Source organism: Microtus oregoni, unplaced genomic scaffold (assembly GCF_018167655.1).
Source record: "Microtus oregoni isolate MIOR12 unplaced genomic scaffold, Mior012 000036F_ref0000092, whole genome shotgun sequence".
Taxonomy (NCBI): Eukaryota; Metazoa; Chordata; class Mammalia; order Rodentia; family Cricetidae; genus Microtus; species Microtus oregoni.
The window spans coordinates 10,328,208-10,355,159 of record NW_024543095.1 but is presented as its reverse complement, the minus strand read 5'-3'; the positions used below and the strand labels follow the sequence as shown (position 1 = coordinate 10,355,159).

Here is a 26,952-nt window from a genome sequence, read left to right as displayed (position 1 = left end):
GGGGCCTGGTCTGTGATTACAGAGAATGAACGCCAAGCCCCACAGGTTCTGCCAGGCACACAAACCCCGCAGAGCATTGCACTTTTATCTCAACCTTTTCCCCTCCCCATCTCATTGCAGGCTGTCTGCCTGTGGCCCCTGGCGCTGGCAGGCTCCAGCTCTGGTAGTGTGCGTGTGACTTTTCTAACCTCAATTTGTTTCCCATCATCTGGACAATTGGGATCACGGCCCGTGGGGATTAAAAGAGCCTGGGGGTGCAAAGCATTTTGGGGGAGTTCCTTCTTTGAGTTTCCTCCAAGTTCCTCTGCGACTCAGTTACAAAAACTGGCAGCAGCTGACTGGCTTGGGAGTGTGCGGCACATTCCTGGGGCAGTGGTGTGCAAGAGAGCTAGTCTCCTGAGGCTTGTGAGGAGCCCTTGCTGTTACTAAGCCCTTCGGAGACACTGGGCAGTGAGCCCATTTGCTGAGTGTTTCCAAAGACATCTATGTAAACAAGCAGGATCTAGGGGACAGTCAATGTGTTTGGCTAAGTTCCTGTATGGGAGTCACGTTAGCAGGGGACCAGGGGCGTGGAGGTAGAAAGCAAGTGGGGGACATGTGGGGGGCCTAGGGAGCCCGGAAGAATGTCTGTCCCTTGAGAAGGAAGGCTGGGAAGATGTCACATATTTGTAGGTGTCAATTCCTTTATGCATATTTAGTTACCTTTCAACAAAATCCTTCATGCTGAAGATTTGTAGCCCCACTTTTTAAAAAGCTCAAGAGTCACTTACTCAAGCTCATCCAGGCATCACGTGCAAGGTGCAAGGTCTGGATCTGAATCAGGGTCCAGTCTAGTGTGCTCCGTCCTCCTTTACACTGCGCTGCCATTCCCTAGAAGCCGGTAAGTCTGGGAGATCGATGGATGCCAGAGATGAAGTAGCTTTGTTCCTATGTTCTATGCTCTTGATCCTACCTACTTCCCCCACCTAAATAGACAAGCTGCCTTCCCTAAGCAGCTCGGATTATCCTTGTACTAGGCCGTACAGTAACATCTTTGCCAGGCTGCTATCTCATCAGACTTCAGCAGATATAGTGCTGTGTGTGCCAGCTCAGTGGTGCCCACCCTCGGCCCTGTTTCTCCACAACAGGGATGTGGGTGCTTCATGCAGGAACACGGGCACCATAGCCTGTTCTGTCTTGCTCTATGCCTATCATCACTGTCCGGCAATTTGAACGCAAATGGAGCAGGAGGCTTGCAGGTGACGCTGCTTCCTTCACCTGCGCTTGGACAGAGCATCAAGAAGATGCCAATCGGCCAGTCTGTGGCTCCCAGCCTTAACTTTCTTTGACCAAAAGTATGGGAACTCTTACTGAGTCTGTCTGATCCGTGCCACCCAGGGCTCCCATGGAAGTAAAAGGTGGCCAGAGTGAAGTGAGTGCCCGTCACAAACAAGGCTCAGCTCAGAGAACAGTTATTGTTTGGACCCCTACCGGGGTTTGAAAAGTGTACTTCTGTTCCGCACTTGATGTTATGCGAACGCTGAGAGCTGGAGGCAAGAGGCACAAGTCTTGGTTGAGATCATGCAGAAACATGCCTATGCGCCCCTCAGTGATGCTACTGTAGGGACGCTCTGCCCCTCTTGGATGATCCGTCAGGTATCTCTATGATGAGATCTCCGCCATTCTCTAGGATTGGCATTTCTGTATCTTCAAGTTGAGCCATACCTAGGAGGTTCCTGTGAGTGTGTCAAGCCAGGCCGTTCTCTTCACCCCCACCCCCACATCCTCATTTCTCTAAAGTCGCGCTATCCTTCTTAGTTGTCCCTTTTCTGCTGCTGTGTTCAGAGCTAGTCTATGTACCTGCCGCCTCTGTGGATCAGCTCCTGTGTCGTATATGCTGGCAACACATCATTGTTGCTGTGTCGTGATGCAGACGGGAGTGCTTGGGATGTAATGAGCAAAGACACCACTAGTGTTCCCCAGTGGACTATGAACATCACGGCGGTAGGGCAAGTGTGAGCTGCTCCTGACTCTTGTGAAATCACCAGGATCTAACTCAGTTGCTTTCCATTCTTATAGCTCGCCCCAGCTCTCTTCTACCCCACCCCATTCCCCCAAGATCTTATTCTTTGAACAACTCTCTTATATACCACTTTCACCATATGGTAAATTAGCATGTGCCTTTGGCCCTTTAAATCCCAGCTCATCAACGTATCTGTCCACTCACGGTGTTTTTGAGGACCACGGTTTCACACATTTTATTTTCACTGTCTAGTCTTTGTAGCTTGCCTCATTCGTTGACTTGACATTTTCAGTGTTGTCACGGCTCTTCCTGTGTACTTTCCGCCTGAAAATTAAAACAGAAACAGTCTTGGTTCTTGTTCTGAAAATGCAGGGTGTGCATTGTCTTTAGAACGCTGTCTTTCTTGTCAAAGTACAGCATGACTTTCTGTTTGTTCAAAACTTTGGAGTCCTTCAGTTTGGTCATCCTGTTGTTTATTCTCAGATATTTGATTTTGCTTAGGTTATGCTAACTGAGGCATGATACACCAGGCTGTCTTCTAACTGGCTGGCATCTATCTGTGATGGTTACTATTTTATACATTATTTAATGAATCCTGTTATAGTTGAAAATAGTTTTGCAGTTAGTCCCTCAGGTTCTCCCATGTATACTCTGATTCCAGCAGAATCAGAATGGCATCCACTGCACTCTATATACTGCTACCCCGTCTTCAGTAGTTGTTTTGCTCATTAGAGCAAATACCGCTAGGATGTTATCAAATAACAGGAGGGACAGTGTCGTCTGGTCTGCACCCGACTTCAGTGTGTTTCTCAAGGTTTTGTTCTTAAGCGTGGTGAATTAGAGTAAGAAAATATCTGTTTATTTTCTCATGAAGAACTTTTAAAATCAAGATTAGGTTATTTTATTCTATAAGATGCTTTCCCCCTTTTTTTGTTCATGTGTGTATACATGTTCACACACACACACACATGTGGAGGTCAGACATTAATGGTGGGGGTCTTCCTCACACTCTCCATGTATTTTCAAGCAAGGTCTCTACTGAACCTGAAGCTTACTGATTCTTCTAGGCTACCTGGGCAGAGCTTCACGGATCCAGTCTTTGTCTGTCTCTCCTGGGCAAGAATTATAGGTGTGCACCTCCACCCCTGGCCTTTTATGTGGGAGCTGATCATCCCACACTTCCATAGCAAACACGTATCAACTGAGCTGTCTTCCGACCCCTAATATGTTTTATATCTGTGCACATTTTCTCAAGAACATTTTAGTACAGTATTAATAGTCACAATTTATAAATAAACAAATCTAAATGCATTAGGCAATGTTAGTGTTTTCAATTTAACATTGATAGATTTGGAATCTGCGGGACCAGCAAGGTGACTTGGTCTGTAAAAGCCCTTATATTGCCACCACGCCAAAGGCAGTGGGACCTGGGACAAGGGATCCAACACATGAGGCCCATGCAACAGCCCACTCAACTCAGAGTTACGAAAGGTCATATGAGAAAGATCTCCTGCTTTCAAACTGTGTGCAATCACAAGGATAAGTGCCACGTGCTACGTGGCAAAAAGCCATGTCTTCCCATAGAGGCATAGTTTAAACATTTAATTGAACAACAGCAGCAAGCAGTAAGGTGTCATCTGATATATACTCACTCTTATCTGTACCCTGGGGAGGGGCATGAAAACACATTCCAAGAGCAATTCTGTGTTTTTGAAGGAACTGAAGTCACAAGACTCTGGTCTTGTTCTCTTGGAGAGCTCCCACAAGCACTCACAATTCTCCTTGCATGACTCCATCCCTGGACCGTGTGCTGACACTGGGGAAGCCCCAAGACTTAAGTTTGATCCCTGGAATCCATGTGAAAGTGGAAGGAGGGAACCAACTCCACAAAGGTGCCCTCTGGCTTACACACACACACACACACACACACACACACACACAATGGCATGCATATACCTGCACTTAAACATAATAATGATTAAAGTGCACATTAGAAATATTTGGCAACTGGCTGATGTGGGAGGGTCATCTGTCTATGTGTTACTTTCATTGGTTAATAAAGAAACTGCCTTGACCTTTTGATAGGCCAGCCCTTAGGTGGGTGGAGTAGACAGAACAGAATTGTGGGAGAAAGAAGCAGAGTCAGGCAGACACCATGACCCCCCTTCCCGAGATGGAAGCTGGTTAGACTCATGCCGGTAAGCCACAACCTCATGGTGGCATACAGGTTATTAGATACAGGTTAGTCAAGATGTGAGAGTTAGCCAATAAGAGGCTAGAACTAATGGGCCAGGCAGTGTTTAAATGAATACAATTTGTGTGTTGTTATTTCGGGTGTAAAGCTAACAGTGCAGGACAAAAGCCAGGCCTGCTCGCCTCATCACTACACTGAGCATAGCAGCACACATCTACAGACCCAGTACTCAGGGGACCTAGGCAAGAGAAGCGCGAGTTTGAGGTCAGCTTGAACTACATTGTGTGACCTTGTCTCAAAAAAACATAACAAAACAAAGAACCAATCAAGCAAAAACAAAGAAAGTTTGGAGGATGTGGGTTTACAGCATTTCAATAGAATTATTACAGAGCACCATATTAAAAGGTTTTAATTATCACCTATAATTTAATCTTTTTTGACAATGCAGAATATCTTTTGAGATTTTGACTGCTTCTGAATAATTTATGGATGTTGATTATTTTATTGATTGATAGAAAGACTGTTGAGAATCAATCACTGGAAAGGCTAAATTCTCACCTAAAGAAGTCTGAGTTTTATGTCCGAGCTTCCTTCCTGTCTCTTGGACAGTTCCAAGGAAGCAACTAGAACTGAGCGTCCCAGAACTCATTACCCTTGCTATTTAGGCACCAGACTGGGGTGTTGTTAAGGGTGTAGGGTTGGGCACCCTGGCCTGGGTCCAGCCTTCATAAGTCATGTCTAGCACAAGTAGTGTGCTGGCTGAAGTGAGCTCTTTTTGGCAGAGACAGGGTAGGAACTGATGCATCTCTGGGCAGATCAGGCAAAGGGTGGAAGGCATCCAGACCTCATAAAGATCCACTGCCTAGCTTCAGCACAATGGTGACTTCCTGTCAGTACCCTGCTGGAGCATCCCTGAGGACATTCTAAAAAGTGAAGAAAAGCCAATATTCTTCACCATCATTAAAAAGAGAAAAAAGAGAGCTGGAGGCATAAACATCTCAACTCAAGATTCCTTTTATCTGTGTTTCTATAAATCTTTACTGAACCAAGACATGTGTTCTTTTAAAGTTAATAGATGCAGTGACAAACTCAAATAGTACACTGTTCTGTGGAGATAAGATGCAGGTCAAACGAGGTTTGTTTTACATCGGCAACAAGGGCAGGAGGTTGGGGGCGGAATCTCAGAATGTCCTAGGGATGAAATTTTGGATTCCCATGAAATGACTTCTCGGAAGTGTGGAACAAATTTCACCCAGACTGAATCTCTCAAAAGAAAAAAGGATAAGATCAGCTTTAAAAGTACTTTTTGGTCAGTGCAAGAACATAGGATCAAGGTAAACCAAGCTATTTTTTTTAATATCTAGGCAATGAATTCATGTCCCTATGGATGAGATAGCAATTCAGCCAGACATAGAATTGAATAACAAAATAAGAATTCTGGAGAGTGTCGTGAGAAGTCACAGGACAAACTGATGCATGGGATTGTTTCAAATGGGCTCCTGCGCATTTGGCTGAACAGTAGTGTTTGGTGTCCCAGGTTCCATTTCCTTGTTTGGTAATCTCAACCTAAGATGGGAGGGAAAGAAGAGTTGCTAGGTAACGTATGTCGAGAAAAACAAAAGGGTTTTCTAGTAACCGACAAGGATGCTTTGTAGCTCTCTTGGCTATAAGATTCATCAGAGTTGGTGACACTGAATTAGCCAGTCAACTTAACTGAGTCAAGGAGGGCACAGGGAAGGCATTCAACCTCAGCAAGCAGGAACGTGTGCAGGAAAGGACACGGAGGCACAGCCACCGTAGTGTGTAAAACTGAGGACTGCGGTAGACGGCACCAAGAGGTGCTGAGCATGTGGAGGGATCAGAGCACAGACCTTCCTGACTAGAGTGCGAGACGGTGCAAGGATTTGGTAAGTAGTTTGCTGGCTTTTGATGAAGTTAGAAGGCATACTCATTATGAGAAATAACAGCACCACTTTTAGCTTTGCATTTTCTTCTGCTTACTCCCTCAATAAAAACATGCCTGTAAAAACGACAATAACATCAACAAACCAAAACCAAACCAACCAAGCAAACAAAACCCCAAATCTGCTGAAAGACCAGTGCACGAGAATTCAAGTCAGATTTCCATCACTCCAAACCACAAGTCACCCCACACGGGTGAAGCAAATCTGGTGTTTCAATGCCTCCAAAGTGGAATAAAAATCACACATCTCTCTGTTAAATATAAATATCAAAACATGCTCAGCAAAAGAGCCATGTTTAGCAGTATACACAAGATTCCATTTTTCTGGAGTTCTAGAAAACAATGGACCTAGAGTGACAGAGGGCTAATCAGTGGGTCTGGGATGTAGGTGGGAGTGGGACAGGGTAAAAGGAACGTTTGGTGGTGATGTATATATTTTACATCTTAATTGTGGTGGGAATTTCATTGTAGGCATATTTGTTAGAATTCATCAAACAATATAATTAAACTATCAGTGTTTTTCTGTATATAATCTATAACTCAATACCCTTAACGTAAAAAATGAGACAGCTTTTGAATTTTGAGAAAATCAGAGACAGCACTCACTTGAGAGAACTTCTTGAGGTACTGGCCTGCAGTGTGCAACTGCTACCCAAAATGACTAGTAAAAGTGTTGAGCGAGGCATAGGCAGAGCCATTGTGGTGCACAAACTACTTTGTAGGATGATTCTTTTAGGAATTGACTCAACTCATCAGCTCTCGCTTGGACAAGACCTTGTGTGGTCCCTACATGCCTCATGGGTCCTGTGCATCCTGAAGAGGTTCTACTCTGAAAGGATGTCCAGTCTGGTAACCCAGAGGAAGCTCAGGGAATGGTGTGGAGTTACTGTATTCCATACCCCAGCAAACTGTTCTTTGCAAAGAAACGGGGTACAGTAACCCTTAGCTAAGTGGGTTTGGGAGAAGCCAGATAAACGTCTCCCTTGTTCCTAAGTTTCTCTGGCCAATTCCGGGCATGTTTCAGTGGGGATTTGCAAATGTTAGAACATAATCTCAACCATTCTATGAAGAATGAAGTATAGTTCTGTAGCAGTGAAAATTTACATGTTTATGCGAAATAAAAAGGGACACAAAGTAAAGCTGAGAAACATCGCGACAAATCATAACAATATACAGTAACAGCCCAGCCATCTTTTCATGAGTGACTCATCAGAACCAGGGGTCCTGGTAAAGTTTAAACCAAAAGGCAAGGCTTTTTGCCATTATTCTTTGTGAATAAAGTGGCTGTCTTTTGCTGTAGATTTTTGCTGTAGCTGACTCCCCTTCTGTTACATATTTGGAAATTAATTCACACAGTGCAGAACTGTTTCCTATGCCTTTAGGCTCTGTGTGAAAACAGTTTCCCACTGCCAGGTAAACACAGAGCTCTGCCTTTCTGTAATTATCTTTATCAGCAGGCATTTGGTCAGTGTTTAGGGTTCAGGCAGGAACACTCCATTTAACAAAGTCACAGATACCCATGGACATAGAATTACTACTTGTCCAAGCTGCTGACTCATAGCTGTTTACCCCACTTAAAAGATTCTTAACTCCTTATGCTCACCTTCACCTCAGTTTACTGATGATTTTAATTCGGGTAATTTATGGCTTATGTTTTACCCTCAAGGACAGCAGAAGAGATGATTAACTGCTACCTGAGAAAAACTTCCTTCCTGCTGGGCCTCGAGACACACAATCACCCACCAACCACAATAGCTGATAGCGGCATACCCCAGAAGGGATCATTTAGAGGCCTGGATCTCCCCTTTTTCATTACTGCTTAGAGCTTTAGGTGTGTACTCCAGACCTGGAGGCCCATAGAAACTGCAGCATCTGGTGCTATTTGATCAAGACCTTGGCTTCTCCCTGATTATTTATGTAGGTTGCTTGATTATCTGATTCTATGCATGTTGGGAGCAGAGAAAAGCAGTGTGCTGAAAATAAACATTTCAGCACTTTACTAACCACCAAAAAATGTAGCATAGCATACTAACCTTCCCCTCCAGAATCCCCTGATGTTAATTTCTTTCTTAACTAACTTTCTCCATTCAGGAGTTCACCAGACATGCACTAGCCACTCCCACCTTTGAGCTGACAACTGCGGATTTGTGTGTGTGTGTGTGTGTGTGTGTGTGTGTGTGTGAAAACTCTTATCTGATTTTAATGAGGAAAAAGATTTCCAGCCCTGGAACCTGGAGGGCTGGGGAATTGCTGATTTTAAGGGTATATATTACTGGGAATGTTTGTAAAAAGACAGAGAGAATAAAGAAACACGGATAAATGGACCCTGTTGTGAATAGATTTCTTAACTCCCAGACTTTAGTCTCCTTCGCTTATTGTGTCTTTGATTGTATCCAGGGAGGGGTTTCTTAACAGCTGGACTCTTAGGGACCCTATTAAAACATCTGATGGAGAAACTGACACTATCAGGGACAAGTGAGTTGTTCCCTAAGAGGATACCTTCTGGGCCATTCTCACGACTTTTTCTTCTATGGCCACCAAGTTCTCTTTTCAAAGTTCCCCTTAAATTTCTGTTTCCTTTCTAGTGAACCAAATCCCCATTTCCTTCCACTCCCGTGGGAGACACTTATTATATTCTTGGATAAGTTAACAATGATATAAATTTCGAGAATTTTATTTTTCTATCATTTTTAGCTGCTTTAATCAAGAAAAGCAGAAACAAAGTAAAGGGAAATAGATTTAATAGCCAAGGATATTAAACTCACAGAGATCCGCCCGCCCCTGCCTCCCAAGCGCTGGGATTAAAGGCATGCGCCACCACCACCTTCATGGACTAGGTAATGGCATCATCAAATCTAATTTTTGTTCTAGCCAGTCCCCCCTCCCCAATAATTATTTTCTTAGCACATCCCAGGGGCTAGCAGTTTCTCTATATTACCAGATGTGACAGGTTAAAAGCTTGCCTTGGCACCACCTCAGCTTTGCTGTCTCTGGCTTGGCCTCTGACTTTTCTAGCTCTCTGTGTCCCTTTGTTCCTCCCTCTGTGCCCGTTCTCCGCCCCCTCTCCTGTCGCACCACAGCAGAGGACAGCAATGGCTCTCCACGTCCCCTTCTCACAAATACCTGGCTTTGTTTTATGTGGTTTTACAAATGTTAAACGAGCACCTATTGACAGGAGCTATGAAGGGAAATGACACCTGACCTTCGATGTTGTCACCTTGCTGAGGTTGGTTGGCCTTGAAGAAGGCATAGAAAAGTGTTGTGGCATTGTGGGGTGGGTGAGATCATAATTGATGACATGGGTCCTAAAGTTTTTATGGAGGACCTTTCATCACTGGGTCAGGCTTTGATTTCTATGGGCAAATCTGGCGGGGGGGGGGCACTTATTCCCACAGGGAATAAAACCAAGCAGTTGGGCAGGAGTACCAGAAAGCTTTTGAGTAATGACCAGTCAGTGTGTGCACAGTGAGGCAACTTTGGAGGTCTGTTGGAAGGACAGGTGAGGCAGAAGCATGGGGTACAGTTGGACTGGCCTTTAAGTGGTCGGCAACATGCAAAAGACCACAAGATATAGGTATTAGTTTGTCATTCTTTGCTTCACTGTCCTCCCAAGAAGAGAGCTTCGGAGGAAGGCTTAGAGAGCCACGGAGGATGGTGTGTGTATAGCGTTTCCTACACATCCTATAGGATTTGATATTTAAGAGGGTCAATATGAAACTTCATCATCAGTGGTAACAGACTATTTCTGGATATTTACATTGAGCTTCAGGTCCTGATTTGGACTTCTAAAGACAAGATCTTGCTTCCTTGCTGAGGGTCCACCGTGACTCAGGCTTCAAGGATTTCTGGGACCCACCATCACTGCAGGTGAGATGGGGGTTCTGGAAGTAGAGAGGCCCTGTAGAGCTGGTCCCATTGTTGTGACAGCCTAAGGTATTCAAGGGACTGGAGATCCCAGAGGGATCACTTTAGGAAGAAGGGACACTGAGGAGTTTGTTTGTCACTGCAAACATGAAGTGGGGCTGAGAGGAGCCTTCCTACATCATCTGCAACAAAACACAAATGCTACTCCATGATGCTAGGGAAAGACCACCGACATTTTAATTTAGTGTCATATGACAACATGAATGAAGAGTATATGGCGAAAGCTGAAATATGATAAGCTGTGTCATACAGTTACTAACAATAAAGAACTATTTTTCTGTTTTTTAATGATAGTTGTTATATTTTCAGCTTTTGTTGGGATATCTTTTGCATTGTAAATACATGATCATTTTCAAAGCTAATTTTGTATTTACATTTCTTGTATTTTTCTATTAAAAATTATACAAATTAGCCGGGCGGTGGTGGCACACGCCTTTAATCCCAGCACTCGGGAGGCAGAGGCAGGCGGATCTCTGTGAGTTCAGGCCAGCCTGGTCTACAAGAGCTAGTTCCAGGACAGGAACCAAAAAAGCTACGAAGAAACCCTGTCTCAAAAATAAAATTAAAAAAAAATTATACAAATTGCATATGCTTCAGGTCCCCCTAAAATTTGGATCAGTATTTGGATGGTCTTTTCATATTAGCTCAATAAATCTTTGATTAATTATAATGGAAAGGGATCCTGAGCTCCCAGACTAAAGGAAACAAGGGGATAAAATACATGTCAAACAAAGAAAGAAAACAATTAATGGCTCGGCTGTAAAATTGCTATCTTTATGACTGAGACCTTTAAAAAAATTATGGCAGGCAATACTGCAAGCCAGATACATTCTGTAGCCAACAGGGCAGGGCCATTCTCCCTGGCTGGAAGGGACTGTCCAATTAGGACTCTGCTGTAGCCACAGTTACATGGCATTTGTAACTTATAACACAGTAATTTCCAGCACATTCTTTTCCTAGTATTAAATTAGATTTTCAAACTTTAAATTGGCTAAGATGAGCCAACATGAAAGGCTCAAGGAGGAGGGAAAGTAAAACTTAACTCCTCACAGGCAATTCATTTTATCGCCAAGAGCAGGGACCCTGTTTAAAAACAAGCGTTATCTCAGCTCTAACCAAAGTCCGACTTCATAGGTGATTTAGTTGTTTTATTTTATAAAGCAGACATATCTGAAACAGTACAGAATCTTGTCTATGTGGCACTTCTGAGTTTGCTGGCTAGAAAGATATTGAGTAGGTGAGTGTTTATATGCAATGTGCATCTTCCCAAGGCTCCACCGCATGGCTCTCTACATGGACACAGCATGGGCAGCAATGGTTTTAAGACACCGGACAGAAGAGAAGGACAGAAGCAATTCCCGAGAGTTGGGCAACAAGACGAACCCTACAGTCGCCCCAGCTCACTACCTCGAGAGTTTCTAGGTCATGGATGGGAGCCTAATTCTGCTGACTTGACAAAGCAGTGGAGACCAAAGGAATTAATAGATGTGGTGAAACTATTATCCAACTTAATGAGATAATTGATCTATAAAGACTATTTTCTGCCGGGCAGTGGTGGCGCACGCCTATAATCCCAGCACTCGGGAGGCAGAGGCAGGCAGATCTCTGTGAGTTCGAGGCCAGCTTGGTCTATAGGGTAAGTTCCAGGACAGGCTCCAAAGCTACAGAGAAACTGTGTCTAAAAAAACAAAAACAAAAACAAAACAAAGACTGTATTTTCTACCAGCAAATAGAAAATAAATGGTCTATTTATAGGCGCAGTTACTCAGGAGGCTGAGGTAGGAGGATTACTTAACTAGAGTTTAAGACTAGTCTGGACAGTACAGAGATTTTTCTCTTCCCAAAAAGGAGTGCATATTCTTTTTAAGCATATCCTGACCATTAACCAAAATAGAGACTATTTGTACCATAGAGTCTCAACAAGTTAAAAAATTCAACACAAACAAAATGGATTTTTTTTTTATCACAGTGAAGTTGAAACCAACAGCAGACAGACCTTTGCAAACTCCCAAAACAGATTAAAAAAAAAAAAGAACAGATTTCTAACTAACTTATGTGTCAAAGAAGAAATCAAAACAGAAATTAAAAGTTATCTTCCATTGAAATAAAGGCGGAAACACAGTGTATCAAAACTTGTGTGATATGAGACCCTTGGAGAGGAACTAAAAGTCTATGTTATGATTATTCTAAGAAGAACTTGAAAGGAGCCCCACATGGATGGACACTGCTCTTCCCAGAGATGGGAGTCATTAAACAAGAATCTCAGTGCTAGGCATGGGACATCTCCTGCAGCAACTACTCAGGCCCCAGAGGTCTCCAAACAATAGAAGTCATTGCCATTGATTGTCCCCCACAGCTAGACGAGCGCTTACTGCTGAAGCCCTGACACTTTTTGGTTGCAGGACGTAGAAATCAATCTTGAGCTGACTGGGGAGCCTTCCTCCCCGCTGGCTAGCTTTCACTGTGCTAGAAGGCATCACTGTAGATCAAGTTCTGAAGAATCTTATGTAAACATACATTATGGATCTCTTTATACATACATATGGATCTGTTGACTTCTTTAAGCATAGTTCATTTGAGATTCACCCATTTTGGAGCCTGTGGTAGTTCATTCTTTGTCTACTTCTGAGTTACACTTTGTCACCAGACTCAAACTACAGCAACAGCAAGCAGCTTGACTGTGTGTGGTTGTAGCAGGGAGCAGGGCCAGAAGCTGGGAGCAAAGACTACAAAGGACAGGGAAAATAGTTTGAGTTTATAGAAATGTTCTTGATTGTGCTCAAGATTTCCTTGGTATACACACATATTAAAATTTGTCAAATGATACATGTCAAACACATGCCAATTAGTTGTAGGCCAGTAGTCTCTCAATATGGCTGTTTTAAAAACTCATCCTGAGTGATTTGGCTGCAGGAATCTAAAGCCAAATCTATGCTGGGGAGACCCAAGATCACAGAACATCAAGATATTAATCTTCCTTGTTTCTAAAGCCTCCTTTGTCTTTGTGGAAGAAACCAGCCTTGTTCATCACAATTAATAAGCTTATCAAGTCTACAGTGACACAGACAAAATAGGGCATGTCATTCAACTAGACTCCACTATCCTCTCCTCTTGTGTAGGGGAGGGGCTAAGGTAAGCATATGAGAAAGATTTAATGTATTAGAAGATTATATGATAGGTTGTCAGAAATCTATGATATAAAACTAGAAAAGACTTGTTAATATAAAAAATATTTTCTTTACATGTTCTCTTTACTCTTCCACCCCTACCTTACCCTTCCCTTTTTAGTGTCTTTCTGTCTTTTGTCCCCTTCACTTCTGCTCCTGACCCCATCCCCCTCCCCGCCATTTACCAACAGGAGTAAACTGTGGCTTAGATCATAGTATAGACCCTGGCACGTTCCCTGCTTCTAGTTTCCCCGACACTGTTCAGGGTACGGCAGTTTGTATCTGGTTTCCATGATGTAGGCAGGGGTAAAAATCAAATGCCCTTTCTTTATAGGGTTGGCGTATAACAGTTATTCTCAACCTGTGGGTTGCGACCCCTTTGGGGATTTGCATCATGTATTTACATTACAATTCATAACAGGAACAACATCTCAGTTCTGAAATGGCAAGGAAATAATTTTATGGCTGGGGGTCATCACAGCATTAAGAACTGTATTAAAGGGTCTCAGCAATGGTGTATAAAATGAGTTGATACAGGAAGAACAACTTGGGAGTAGCTATCAATCACCATGCAAGTTACTGTCATCAGAACGCCCATTCTATGCCAGACACACTGGACTCCAATCCTGACATGTAAACAGCCTTAGGCACAAGGCAGCTTTGAGAATACATGAAATGCCAAGATCTGGATCCCAGTCCTGGCTTGGCCAGTAGGATTCCCTGGCCCCCACTGTGTTCCTCTTACATCAGAGCATAAGCTATGTATTGTTAAAATGGGAAGTTTGGTGTTGAAGATGTATTTATGACCCCTTTCAGCTTTAACTAGGGCATTTTCTAATTCAAAAGTATAAAACCATTACAAAATAAAAAGCTTAGCTATAACGTTTGGGCACAAATGAAGTGACCTCAGTTTTCCTATCACAGCGAAAGCCATCTGTCCCTCAGGGAGGAGAGCTAACAGCACAGCTAAAGGGACATCAAAGCATTAAAATGTCAGGGGAGTATGATGTTATTGCTTTAATGTTTTATGAGAAATTGTAACATACAGTTTTGATTCGTATCTTTAGGAAGTATTCAAGGTTCTGGATTTGAATTCCCTCTTCCCAGCACTGGACGTGAAGTCTCCCGAGAGGTCAGTGTGTGTGCATTTCATCTTTAAGTGGGGAGGAGATCCTGTTAGCCTGGCCTCAGTGATGGTGAAGTGAAGTGGTTCTCACTTCATACACGCTGAACGTGTTCTAGCTTTTCCAAAGTCAGGCATTCTGAGTGGTGAGTGAAGTAACCACAGAAAACTAGCATCCATACACATGAGCTTGTGTGAAATTCCCTGGAGAAGGATGGCATATTCTCTATGCAACGTGGTTGGTTGTGCAAGAAAAATAGCTTTTACAAGACAAAGAAATTTAATGCAGACACTTGAGTTGGTCTCATGACATGGTCTTGCATCACATGGTTTGGTGAGGGCAGCAGTCAGACATGAGTGTTCTGGAACAGAAGTGTGAGTGTGTGTGTATGTGTGTGTGTATGTATGTGTATATGTGTGTTGTTTACATGAGCATGAGGAGGCAGGCAGCCTGGAATTAGTGCCAATATCTGGAGGTGTTGACTATGGTGTGGACCGTCTTCTGCTAACCCTCTGGGAGAAACTGCGACATGGAAGGGAAAGCGTCACTGCTCGGAAGACTAAAGCAAGAGCGTCACACTGTTGCTGGGTCAAGGACTTAGCCACGAATGGCCACACTAATTGCCTGTGCGGTGGCTATCTATCAACTTGCCCATTGAAGACATATTGACATCAGGGACCAAATAGGACTTTTGCTAAAATAAATGAACATTAGGTCTTATGACCAGAGTCTCAAGTCTCTCCCGCCTGCCAGGACACTGTTTCTCCTTCTCAGGCCCTCCTTCTATTTACCAGGACACTGTTTCTATTTCTCATATTCCTTAGAGAAAAGTCTCCAACCGTTTCCTATTGGGAGGAGCTGCGGAGTTGCTTCCACAAGGCTTATGATATGACTAACACTAGGTCACTTGTTGCCAGCTGGAGCAGCCTGCCTCAGCTGGCAGATTATTATGAGTATTATTTATTATTTTTAGCTTTTTAGAGTTGCCAGCCGCTCTCATCAGCACTGTGGCCTTTGCAGAGTCCGTGAGGTGACCGGCACGTTTTCTCCCCCATCCACAGTAGACCAGAGAGGTGGAAAGTGAATGACGTGGCTACTATCTGAGAAGAAACAGTTCCCTTTAATGAGCTGGTGTCTCTAAGTGAGGGGTTGGGTGTGTGTGTGTGTGTGTGTGTGTGTGAGTGCGTGTGTGTGTGTGTGCACGCACACATGTGTGTGTTGGGAAGAGCAAACAGAAAATTTAAGTTTCACTCTGCTTTCTTGGATGGTTAGAGGATACCAGAGAATCTCTACCAATTACTGACTAAGTTTAATTTTTTTAAATTTTATTAGTTTATTACTAAAAATTGAGAAATAAACAAATAAAATGCAGAGTCACAGATATAAAACTAGCATTAGTTTATTTTCTCTTAATACTTTTCTGGCATATTTTCACACAGTTGACATCACATCTACATACTTATTTACAAGATATTCTATGCATTTCTCTATCACATACACACATTCACACAAACACACATGAAACAAGAGTCTTGCTTTTATATCCATATTGGACTCATGATCTTCATATATCACATGATATCATATTATATCCCATCATATATCATATATCACACTATATTATATCATATTAGTTTGTATTTTTTTGAGACAGGGTCGGGTCCTGCTTTTTAGCCAGGCCCCCTAGAACCCATGATCATACACCTCCTTTTCCTGAGCCATGGATTAATGATTGTGCCACCATGCCTAGCATATAATTATTTTTAATATCAAAATATTTCTACCATAGTGGAAATATAGTATGGTTAACTGTTCTCTTGTTATGTTGTTGGGAACACACATAAGTCACCTCACTTTCTCTTTAGGGTTATTTCTGTGAAGTGACGTTGCAGGATTAAACAATATAGTTTTTAGTCCTTAGATATATTTTAACCCAAGGTTTATAGCAAAAATATCACCCCCACACTAACTAGTATTTCCTAGTTTATATACACTAGTATATAAAAATATTTCATCTTAAGGCAATACTGTTAATATTGAGCATTTCCTGAAAAAAAGGGAAAAAACTTCCAAGTTTGATAGTAAAACAGTATTTTATTGTAATTCTATTTACAATTCTCTGATTACTAGCTTTTGTTCTTCCTTTTCTACTAACTGAGCCCAGTGTCTACATTTTCATCCTTATGAGTGAAATTATTTTATTTTATAAATTCTATTGACACAATGATTATATTCACTGGGGTGCAGTTTATTAGACTGTTTAAGTATTTGTTACACAAATATTCTAAAGACTGTAGTTTATTGACATAAAAAAATGAAGCATACATGTTTAGGGATCGTGTCATACTAACATTAAATACTGTTTCCAAACATCATGATTTGTTTTGCTGTGCAGCGGCTGCGGAAGGCAGTATTATACTTTCAAATCAAATAAGAACACATAATCTTTACATTAAGGACAAAAGGATTATAAAAATACAATTCTGATAAACTCTAGAAGACGGTATTGGGATGGCTGAAGAACAAACTCTTATATTTACCTCTTCAAAGAACAGATTATTTTTTTCACCTCTTTATGTGACTCCTTGTCCTATAAAGAAAACACAAATGCACAATGAAATGCCACACATTTATCTTGGTGCTCTAAGTACTTTGATACTGACTGTTTTTGATGTATGTGCATTTTCTGACAGACTCTTACAAATAGACTGCAGATTTCCTCGGACTACGCAGGATACGTGTCTATGAGAAGGCAGTTGATGTAGGGAGGTGTTTCTCCGTGAAATCTGGAGTGGGATGTAGGAGGGAAAGTCTTCACGTAGGCTGACAGACTGCTTTCCCCAATGTTAACGTGGTGCCGTCCCCATTTCTAGGCAGTGTGAAGTCATAGCCCTAACATCAGGATTTGAAGTTCCCCGAGATTACCCCAGAAGAGCCATATATACATAGTTTACATAGGCAAATATGTCACTTTATCATGTTTCATAAATGTTATACAATGCATTATTGACTTTATCAAGTAGCTTATATTGCAGGTAACTCTCCTATGAGTGATTAATGTCATCTGAAAATATTATAGCAATTTAAACTACAGCTTCTCCTTCAGATTAGTACATCTGTCACTGTAAATCAAGAATTTCTTTCCCATCTGAGCCTCCTTAGAATGCTCCAGGGTGCTGGACTTGAATGTTATCACTAGGCAAACGGTGAGGCTATTGATGACGTCAGTATTTCATTCGGCAATCATTACATACTGCCTCAGATATAGGAATTCGTTTTATTTTCAGTTTGAAAAAATGTTTCTTAGGATCTGTGACTAGCCCCTTAAAGTACAGAGATGCTCACGTAGGTCATAGAAATGTTGTAGTGTACTGTAAGGCTGTCTATACACATTAATTTGGGCTGACGGTCTGAGGAGCAGCTCCATGTGTGATGTGCTTAGAATATTCTGGTAGGAGGCAAACACACACTCGCGGGAGAAGTGTAATTCAAAGAAGTTACAGGTGCCAGAAGGGAGATGAGGGACGCTATGACAGCTCGCAGGCAGGGGAAGAAACTAACGGAGAAGCGTTTGCACTGCGTGGCACTGTGAATCTGGCAGCAAAGAACCTAGTTAGCAAAATCACTAACTGACCCAGCGAGTGTGAGATGGAAAAAACTTTCAGAGCAGGTGGTTATACATATAATTCATTTTATCCTATGCTCTCAACAGAAAGGAAATTGAATTCCTGACAGTACCTACACAACTTAGGAAAAAAGTTTAATAACACAAATGAAGGCTAGAAAAGATAAGAGAGTTGGACCCCAGTGCTGCTGAGGCCCTCGGACTCACGCTCACTGTCTGGACTCACCTCTTTGGTAACAATAGGCAGTAATAAGGCCAAGTTACAGAATTTCCATGCATCCTGAGATTCCTCGAGATCAACGTAACACTAGAAATGAAAAAAAAATCCATATTAAAGGTAACCTATGTTTACTGTAAAGCACTCAAAGTGATCTTTAACAGTCCCCTTCCTTACCTTGGCCACAAACATGTAGTTGGACACAGAATAGCCAGGTTGCAATTCTTCAGCCTGAATTAAGAGAAAGCAGACAGGAGGATAACACGGCCATGCTATAATAAGGATGCTGGTCATAACGGAAAGGGACATATTTCCATAAACCAGACACCAGGGGCCACGCTGTCACAAGAATTTTGGTTTTTTCCATGTTTGAATGCTTTTATTGGTGTAAGTATCTTTGTGTAAAAACAAAGCTTTCAAGGGTAATCATTAAAGTGGAGTGATGTTTCCATCATGATCATCATTAAGCTTTCCAAGACAACAAGAAGATTTCGTACATAATCATTGCCTTTATTTTTATTGTGCTACCCTCTTTCCTCTTTTCCTTTGAGAACAAAGACATCTGGCAACACAGTCTCCCTGGGACAGGTACTGTCCATGTCACAGTCTGTTTAGGAAATGAGAGTAGAGCATAGCTGTTACCCAGTGGCAAGCATTTCTAATAGACTAAGGCTGGAAAGCTTAGGAACACATGTCACATGACTTCAATAACATGTGACCATCTATCACATGCAGCGCTTTGACAGGAAACAGGATTGTTGAAACAGCTGGTCCTACTAGTAAACAGAGTAGGTACTTTCAATGTGCCCGACTCTGCTCTTCCGCCCACAATTCTTAATCTCTGGGGCCTAAGAATTCCTTTAGAGATAAGGTTCTAGAGAACTCTTGTAAGGACCCAAGTCGGTCTTTGCCCAGGAGCCAAAATTTGCCAAGGTGGAGAGGCATGCCAACTCCCAACCTGACACCAGTCCCCAGCCTGGAGGGACACAGAACCTAAGGGAAGAGACATACCTAAAGAACTTCAGAGTTCTTACTGCTTCCAGAGTAAGGCAAAGAGACCGGCTGAATAGGAAATTAATTTAACGGGTGGATACAGTACATGCTTAGATGTGTACAATACTATATTTATTTGTTCAAAGTTGTATCAGTAAAGCAATTATATACTTTAAGGGGGAAAAAAAACAACTGGTTTGATCTGATGCCTGAAGAACCTCCTCCAGAAGTGTCTGCAACTTAGAAGTGGTTGGTAAGATCTCACATCTCCTGGACAGCTATTTGCTCCACCTGAAACATTGTTTCCTGGAGGGAAGTAGGAGGCTTGCAAGACTCAAGAAGCTAAAGAAACTCAGCAGACACACGAAACTCAGGGACCTTAGCCAGATTTGAGGAAACCCAGATAGGTACGAGACTCACAAGGCAGGAAATAAGACTGCTCAGTGGAGCAACCTGAGCTGGAGAGGCGCTCGGGAGGCGGCTGCTGCAGGCTCCACCCACACTGGGATGGTCTTTTCAGTGCAGCTGCCGTGGGGTCACCTGTGCCCCATAAGCAGCCACCCACCCAGCTATGCTTGGGCAGAATCAGTTTGTTGTCTGTGTCCTGTCTGGTCCCGGTGAACATTTGTTCGCATCTCCCCAGAAAAGTCACACAACAGAATCCTTTAATATTATACTGGTTCCATGTCAAACTCATGAGGAATGCTGGGAGCAAGTCCAATAATTTGCTCTCAGACTTGGTAGTAAAGGGTTGCTCTACCTACAGGTTGATTCAGGCTACCGAATTTCTTTTAAAAAGTAGTTTGTCAGCAGTGTGTGGTGCCACACGCCTTTAATCCCAGCACTCAGGAGGCAGAGGCAGGTGGATCTCTTGAGTTTGCAGACAGCCTGGTCTATGGAGTGAGTTCCTGGACAGCCAGGGTAACACAGAGAAACTCTGTCTCAAAAAACCAACCAGCCAACAAACAAAACAAAACAAAAAGTTAGTGTGATGTTCCTAGGACCGAGAGCACAGTTTCAGATGCCAAAAGTTTAGATTTGAAGCATTACTCAAATCTCGAGAGACTTAAAGGCAACACCAATTCAACCCGGGGCTGCGATGAGGGCTCTGCACATGGCGAGAACGATTTCCTTGCCAACAGGACAGCTGACACTGGTGTGGATGAGGTGTCATGACACTGAAAGAACAGACAAACACACCTTAAGGAAGTTATGCAAAGCCTCATGAACAGTCGAAGATGGTATTTCCCCAAACAGAGTAGCGGCCATCTTTTTCTCAATCCAGCTGAGTTTTGAGACCTACACATACAAAGGAACACCATGTTTAGGAAGCTAGTCACCTTTGAATGATCACCTCTCTCCAGTTACATGTGTATGCATATATGTATCTGTGTGTATATCCATAACGCATGTTAATAAACACACTCATAACTCATATATCACAGTATGTGGTAGTGACAGGACCTACTTCATGCTATCAACTAGCCTTCTGCGTCAGCCACTTTCTTAGAGAAAGTCTAGGGTGTGTAGAGGGCTGAGAATCCTTACTTACTACTCAGAGCCCTGAAAGGCTCCTGGCAGATGCTCCAGTAGATGCCCCATACCCATGCACACACTCAGTGGGTTACAGACAAAGAGTAATTGAAGTTGGGAGGGAAGAGTGTTGGGGAGGGAAGGGGAGGTGCAGAGAAAGGAACAGGATGAACAAAACAAACTATGTGCATGTATGGAGTGCTCGGACAATAAAAAAGTAATCAAATACAATTTCATATTATTACTTATTTTTTCACTTCCCCCAAATATGAATATTGGGCATGTATTTCAGAAATGCTCCTTAAAGTCATTGATAGAGCTCCTGTCCTCTCAGTGACATCAAACATCTTCTCAACCTATTTTTTTTAAATTTCTAGGTAGTCATCTTCTGATAAAAAGAAATACATAGCTGTGGACCTAGGAACGGAGTCCTGAGGCAGAGCACTTCCCCAGCACGCATGTGGCTGTGGGTTCAATCCCCGGCACCGACAAACCTATGCGCATTTCTACATAATTTTATTTATTTGCTTAATTTTGTTATTCTAAGCTTTGTATAAAGTATATCACATTATTTATTTCCTTTCGTGATTTTTTTCACCTAACATTGCTTTTATCAGATTGCTGAGTATAGTTGAAGTTCAATGACTTCAATAAATTATTAGATATGGAATTTAATATTATTATGTGCTTTGCATTAGAATAGTTTTTGTATTATTGATTTATAAGTTATCAAAAAAGGCAGTTTGGGGGAAAATGGTCTGCTATACAAACATAAGGACTTGTGTCCGGTGGTCAGCACCCAAGTAAAGGGCATGGGGTAGGACACTTAACTGTAAGCCCAGCACTGGGGTAAGGAGTGAGATGGACAGACAGGTCTCTGACCCTTGTCGGCCAGCCAATCTTGTAGAATTGGTGAGCTCGATTCAGAGGGAGACAGGAACATGTGAAGTCTGCCAGCATTTTGTCAATTTGCAATATATGTGTATTTGCATAATTTAGTCAATTTTTATTTTATGGTTTTGAGGCTGGTATTAGCAGGCATAATAACTTACAAATTCTTTCATGGTTAATACATCTTGTTATTTGTGCAGAGTTAGCCTCTGTAGCTATGGAAGTAACTGTATCTTAAAATAGATGAGATACAATAAGAAATATAAAGCATAAAATTCACACGTGGTCTTCAATAAAAGAGAGCCTCCTTCCCCATCCTCTTTCGGCCTTAATGAAAAGGTTCCTGCTTATGTGAAGTCTAATTTCCTTACTTATGAATTGTATCATCAAGTCCTACACCTTCTTCATGCACCTTTTTGGATATACTTTTACATTTTGTAACTCTCCTGCATGTAGGGTTAAGCCAGCCCCTTAGGGGGCGGGCTTGCCTCGGGCGAATGTTTACTTATAAATCGGGCACAAACGGGCGCTCTCCTTCTGCTTCCTGTGCTCCGCAGGAACCTTGGTCCTGTAAGTTTATTTCTTCATTAAAGCTGTATATATTCTTTACAATCTGCCTGCATTTATTTACGCCGCTACACCTGCAAGCTAACAGTGTTAAGACACTAGGTCCTAGGTTGACCAGTTGCCCTAAGTCAAGCTATTTTGATATCTCATACTCCATTAAGTTAAGTTCTTTGAAGGAACCTGGCCTGTGTCATGCTTGGAGATAACTTTTGGGACTGTGGATTAGTGATAAATGTGGAAGATAGTCCTGAGTTTGATCCCTAGCACTACAAAAAAGAAACAGAAAAAAGAAAAAAGTATTTATCTTCTTTCTACAGAACCATGGGCAGAATACTTGCATGTGTGTGGTAGCTGATCTCAACCTGAGACAGCCCAAAGTATGACTTCTGAAATTCCATGGAAAGATAAGAAAAAAATGTACACACAAACACACATACCCCTAGATATAACACATAAAATGTAAGCTTACAAAAGATAAAATATATACATTATAATTTAAAATCGATATTTGATTTAAAAACATACGAGTCATAGATTAAAAACTATTTTTACAATGCTCTCTAGTGTGCAATAGGTAAAACCAGAAAAGAATGAGTAAGTCACTGAGAATGCACTAAATAGCCACATTGTCTTCAAGAGCTCTAAGCAAAGGCTTAACTCACAGTGTAACAGTATCTTCCCTTGAGGTAGTACAGGAAGGGCTCTTCCGGTAAGAGCTGGATGGCTTTTTCCAGATGCTCCTGGAAACAATCACAGCCAAGTCAGCTCCCGCTTTCAGAGCAGCGCCCAGCCTAAGAACCCAGCATGGTCTGACAGTGTCTCAGCCACTTCCCCATTCCTGACCACTCACACAGCTAAACCTCGGCAATAATTCCAAACTGAGATCCCTGCACCTGGAACCAAAGCAGCGCCTGTTCCTTAGGCACACCATGCTTAATCCCAAACCCAGCGCCACAGTGAAACCAGAATGCACCCAAGTCAAGTGTCTTTTGGTCCTGACTTTCCCAATGAAGACGCACCGACCCCAGCCCAGAAGCGAGTTTATTGGAACAAGATGGCATAAGGCAGGATTTAATTTAAGAGAAACAGCAGCGCTGGAGAGGCCATGGATGGCTTCCCTCAGCGCTGTCGGAGCGAGTACTGGGCACTGGGGCACAGGGAAGAGCCATTTTCTTCTACCACAATTACCCAGTCAGAGAGACTAGTTATTGGGTCACAAAAGCCAACAGCAAACAGGACATGGTATGTCAGCAAGTTGCTTAATTTATTCCTGCGTCATGGTAATTTTAAGCTTTATATCAGACCCTGTATCCTTCACCCCTGTCCCGGAAGTCAGTAGAGAGTGTTGACTGCCTAGCCCGTCATATGTTATGATGTCAGTGAGTTCATGGCCAAAATAAGTCAACACTCATTCTACTATGTGGGTTCTTGTACCATCTTGGATAATACTTAGCCACCAAATAGTTTGATTCTTTTTATTACAGTATTAACCACTTCATTTTCTGTTGTTTAAACATGAAACTAAATCCTTGGAGTTTAATATGCCAAGTAATCTCATGTCAGTTAGTAAAATGAAACATTTTGAACACCAAGAAATACCTTGAATAGATTTCCACAGTTAATCTTGTTTTGCAATCCCTCAAACTCAGACACATAACCACACAGAACTGCATACCTGAAAAGGAAAAAAAAAAAACAGTGTCCACCATGTAAAATCTGAAAAAAATGCTATTATCATATAACACTTATAATATGCCTCTAAAGCATCATCAATGTTTTACAGAAGCAATAATATAGATGCAAAGGCCCTATAAATAGATAGTTGACATTAATATGAAGCCACTTCTTCAGGAATAATGGGGCACAGGCATGTTGTCTATGCCACACACATGTGGTGAGGGTGAGTGAGTCATCCAAAGTGATGTGATTTGAACAATGCCTAGCAAGAAGGAGGTTTTAGCCAGTGCCAGGTTTTAGCCAGGCCATCATCAGTGACATCATCAGACAAAGCTCTCTCTCAGTCCAATCATGTACTAAACTGGGCAACAATGTGTTAACAGATTTATAAATCTTAAAACATATTAAAACCAATCTTTAAAACTTTCCCCGACCTCCTTAAATGTCACTGGAAACAAAACGACTATCCCGATTAAAACTAAATAAAACTAAAGATAATCTTACAGCATGCTTTGAAAAAAATTTCCATTTCTCCCAGTTCGAAACAGTGTATTAGTACAAGAGTGTATCCTGGGGATGTTTCCCCACTGGTAATACAAAATCAATAGCAGTGGTTATTTGACTATAGGCTGGATGCAACTCTTGTTCCGCAACTTGTGTGTTTACTTTAGAAACTGGTGATACATTGTTCTTCACACCTGTTTCTGTCTGTGCAAGTCTTCGGAGGATTTCAGAATGCTGCTGCCTGAGGCAAAACACACACGTTGAACTATCTTAGGATTATGGGATTGTTATTGCATTGCATTGTTAAACTGACTGAGATCAGGAATGTGGTTTTGTAGGCTATCTCAATCATTTCTCTGAATACGCAAAATTTCTAAGTACAAAAATGAAGCGAGCGATTTCTCAGTTTGGAACAGGATGACCATTCCGGGAAACAAAGGATGACAGAAGTCAACCAAGCATGAACAGCCAAGAGAATGACCTCTTTCAGCTGTGGCATTGTTCTCCGTACAGCCAATGGAATCCATTACAGTAGAGGCAGGAGGAACAATCAATCCAGCCTACTAGACATGATATGGGGATGGCGAGTAAGACACATGACTGCGCACACATTTTAAACGCGACTTCACTTTGTTCCTCTGCACCCTGAGGTTGGATATAAGAACAGTGCTGTTCCATAGGACCATTGGCCTCCTCTGTGGAATCTGTACCCTTTGCCTGCAGGCTCCGTGATCACTGCTGCTCCCGGGTTACTGTCTCAAGCCTTCAAGGCCAGGAATGGTGCTCCTCAGCTCTGTCCCCTTCTCCAACACTGACGTGAGTCTTTTGTTTCTCCATAAAAAGTATGTTCATGAGATCCCAAAATAAGTCGATGGGACTTTTTGGCTGGTGGTGTGTTGAATCTCAGGGCCACCATGGGAAACTGACATCTTGACAATGCTGGGCTGTGCACTTACGACATGAGCTAGCTCTCCGCATCCTTTACCGGAATTTTGCAGTTTTTCTCATATATTTTGTATGTTAAAAAAACCAAAGTATTTAAATTTGGGGGCATGCTATTGCAAACAGCAATGTGTTTTCATTTTAAATTTTAATTGCTAATTTCTAGTCTATATGAAAGCCACTGGGTTTTACACATCAGTTTTGTAACCTGTAGCCTTGCTTTGAGGACTAAATTCTAAGAGTAAAGGGTATCACATCTTCAGTCTGTATCTGTTGCATCCTTCTGTGCCTGAGCTGGAATGTAAAAAGGTGACATCCTGACGTCCCCTGGTGGTCTACACTCACACGGCAGGAAAGCAACTTTCCGACATTAGCAATGACAGTAACTGCAGCCAGTCTGGGGTCTGTTCTTTGCCAAGCTGAGAAAGTTCCCGTTCTCCTAGTTTTCTGAGAGGTTTTGTTTTACTTTCCACGAAGAAAAGCTGCCTGTCCAGCGTGTTTTTCTGCATCTACTGATGTCAGCAAATGCTTTCTTCTTCTTCCCTTTGGTAATTTGCTAACTGCGCCGAACCAGCTTCCCAAAAGCCCAGGAAAGAATCCACATGGCTACTGTGTGTTCTTTCTGTACACTGTGGGGATTCAGTTTGCTGATGCTTTTTAAAACTATTTCTATACCCATACTCATAAGATGCTGGCCTGCAGCTTTCTTGCAATATTTCCATCTTGTTCTAGAAGTACTCTACTGCTGGGAAAAAGAAGGGAATTCCGGAAGAACTTGGAGAAAGCTGGTGTGTTTCCCCCCTTAAATATGTGATAGAATTTACCAGTGGGTCCTAATATTTCATCCTCCTCCTCCTATTTAATAATAATAATTATTATTATTACTATTACTATCATTTGGTCTTTCGAGACAGGGTTTCTCTGTGTAACAGCCCTGGCTGTCCTGGAACTCACTTATATAGACCAGGCTGGCCTTGAACTCACAGAGATACACGTGCCTCTGCCTCCTGAATACTGGGATTAAAGGCACGCACCACCACACCTGGCTCTACTTAATTTTTAATAAATAAAGGTCTGGGTTGATTGCTTATTCATATGTTCTTTTGAAATGCGCTCTAAAGTTCTGCTGTATCATTGCCAAAGACTTCTCAGAGTGATTTCAACCCTAGAATTCCATGTAACTACCTCTGTTTTGATTATGAGTATTACAATTTTTCAGCTTATTTGGACTCCAAACCTCGGGTTACTTTCTATTCAAGTATACTTTCCTTTCAGTTTTAAATGTATAAAAACTTTGCATATGGCAGAGGCAGCAGCATATCCCACAGTGAGTTTCCTCATTATAGCATAATCTATTACTATAGTACAGTATTGTTATAGTACATTATTATTATAGTGCAGGATGAGTACTGATAACTGTTACAGTGAATCCATATTAATATACTATTACTAGTTAAGCTTTATATTTTATTCAACTTTCTGTTTTCCCGGATTTTGGACACTTTAATTCACATATTATTAGGGATTTTTTAAACATGGTAAAACTTTTTGAATTATTATTGTCATCTTTCATAAATCCAGCACCCCTTATTTTGTTTTCTATAATTTTATAAAAATACCTCCTATATT

At 42.0% G+C, this 26,952-nt stretch overlaps 1 protein-coding gene across 3 annotated transcripts in view; it reads right to left on the bottom strand.

Annotated features, from left to right (window-relative positions):
• Positions 1-2,220: 2,220 nt before the first annotated feature.
• Rmdn2 (regulator of microtubule dynamics 2) overlaps positions 2,221-26,952 on the bottom strand; it is a 69,724-nt gene continuing 44,992 nt past the window's right edge. Inside the window, exons 7-13 of one of the 3 annotated variants that reach the window (XM_041631149.1) lie at positions 23,800-23,875; positions 22,863-22,940; positions 20,410-20,508; positions 18,394-18,447; positions 18,226-18,306; positions 16,915-16,964; positions 2,221-2,326 (exon numbers count right to left, since the gene is read on the bottom strand). In XM_041631149.1, the coding sequence (XP_041487083.1) occupies positions 2,251-2,326; positions 16,915-16,964; positions 18,226-18,306; positions 18,394-18,447; positions 20,410-20,508; positions 22,863-22,940; positions 23,800-23,875 (514 nt within the window). In that variant the 3' untranslated portion in view covers positions 2,221-2,250. Of the gene's footprint in view, positions 2,327-15,702; positions 16,965-18,225; positions 18,307-18,393; positions 18,464-20,409; positions 20,509-22,862; positions 22,941-23,799; positions 23,876-26,952 lie in introns of those variants that run through there. The other 2 variants (XM_041631148.1, XM_041631150.1) reach the window with 2 other exon arrangements.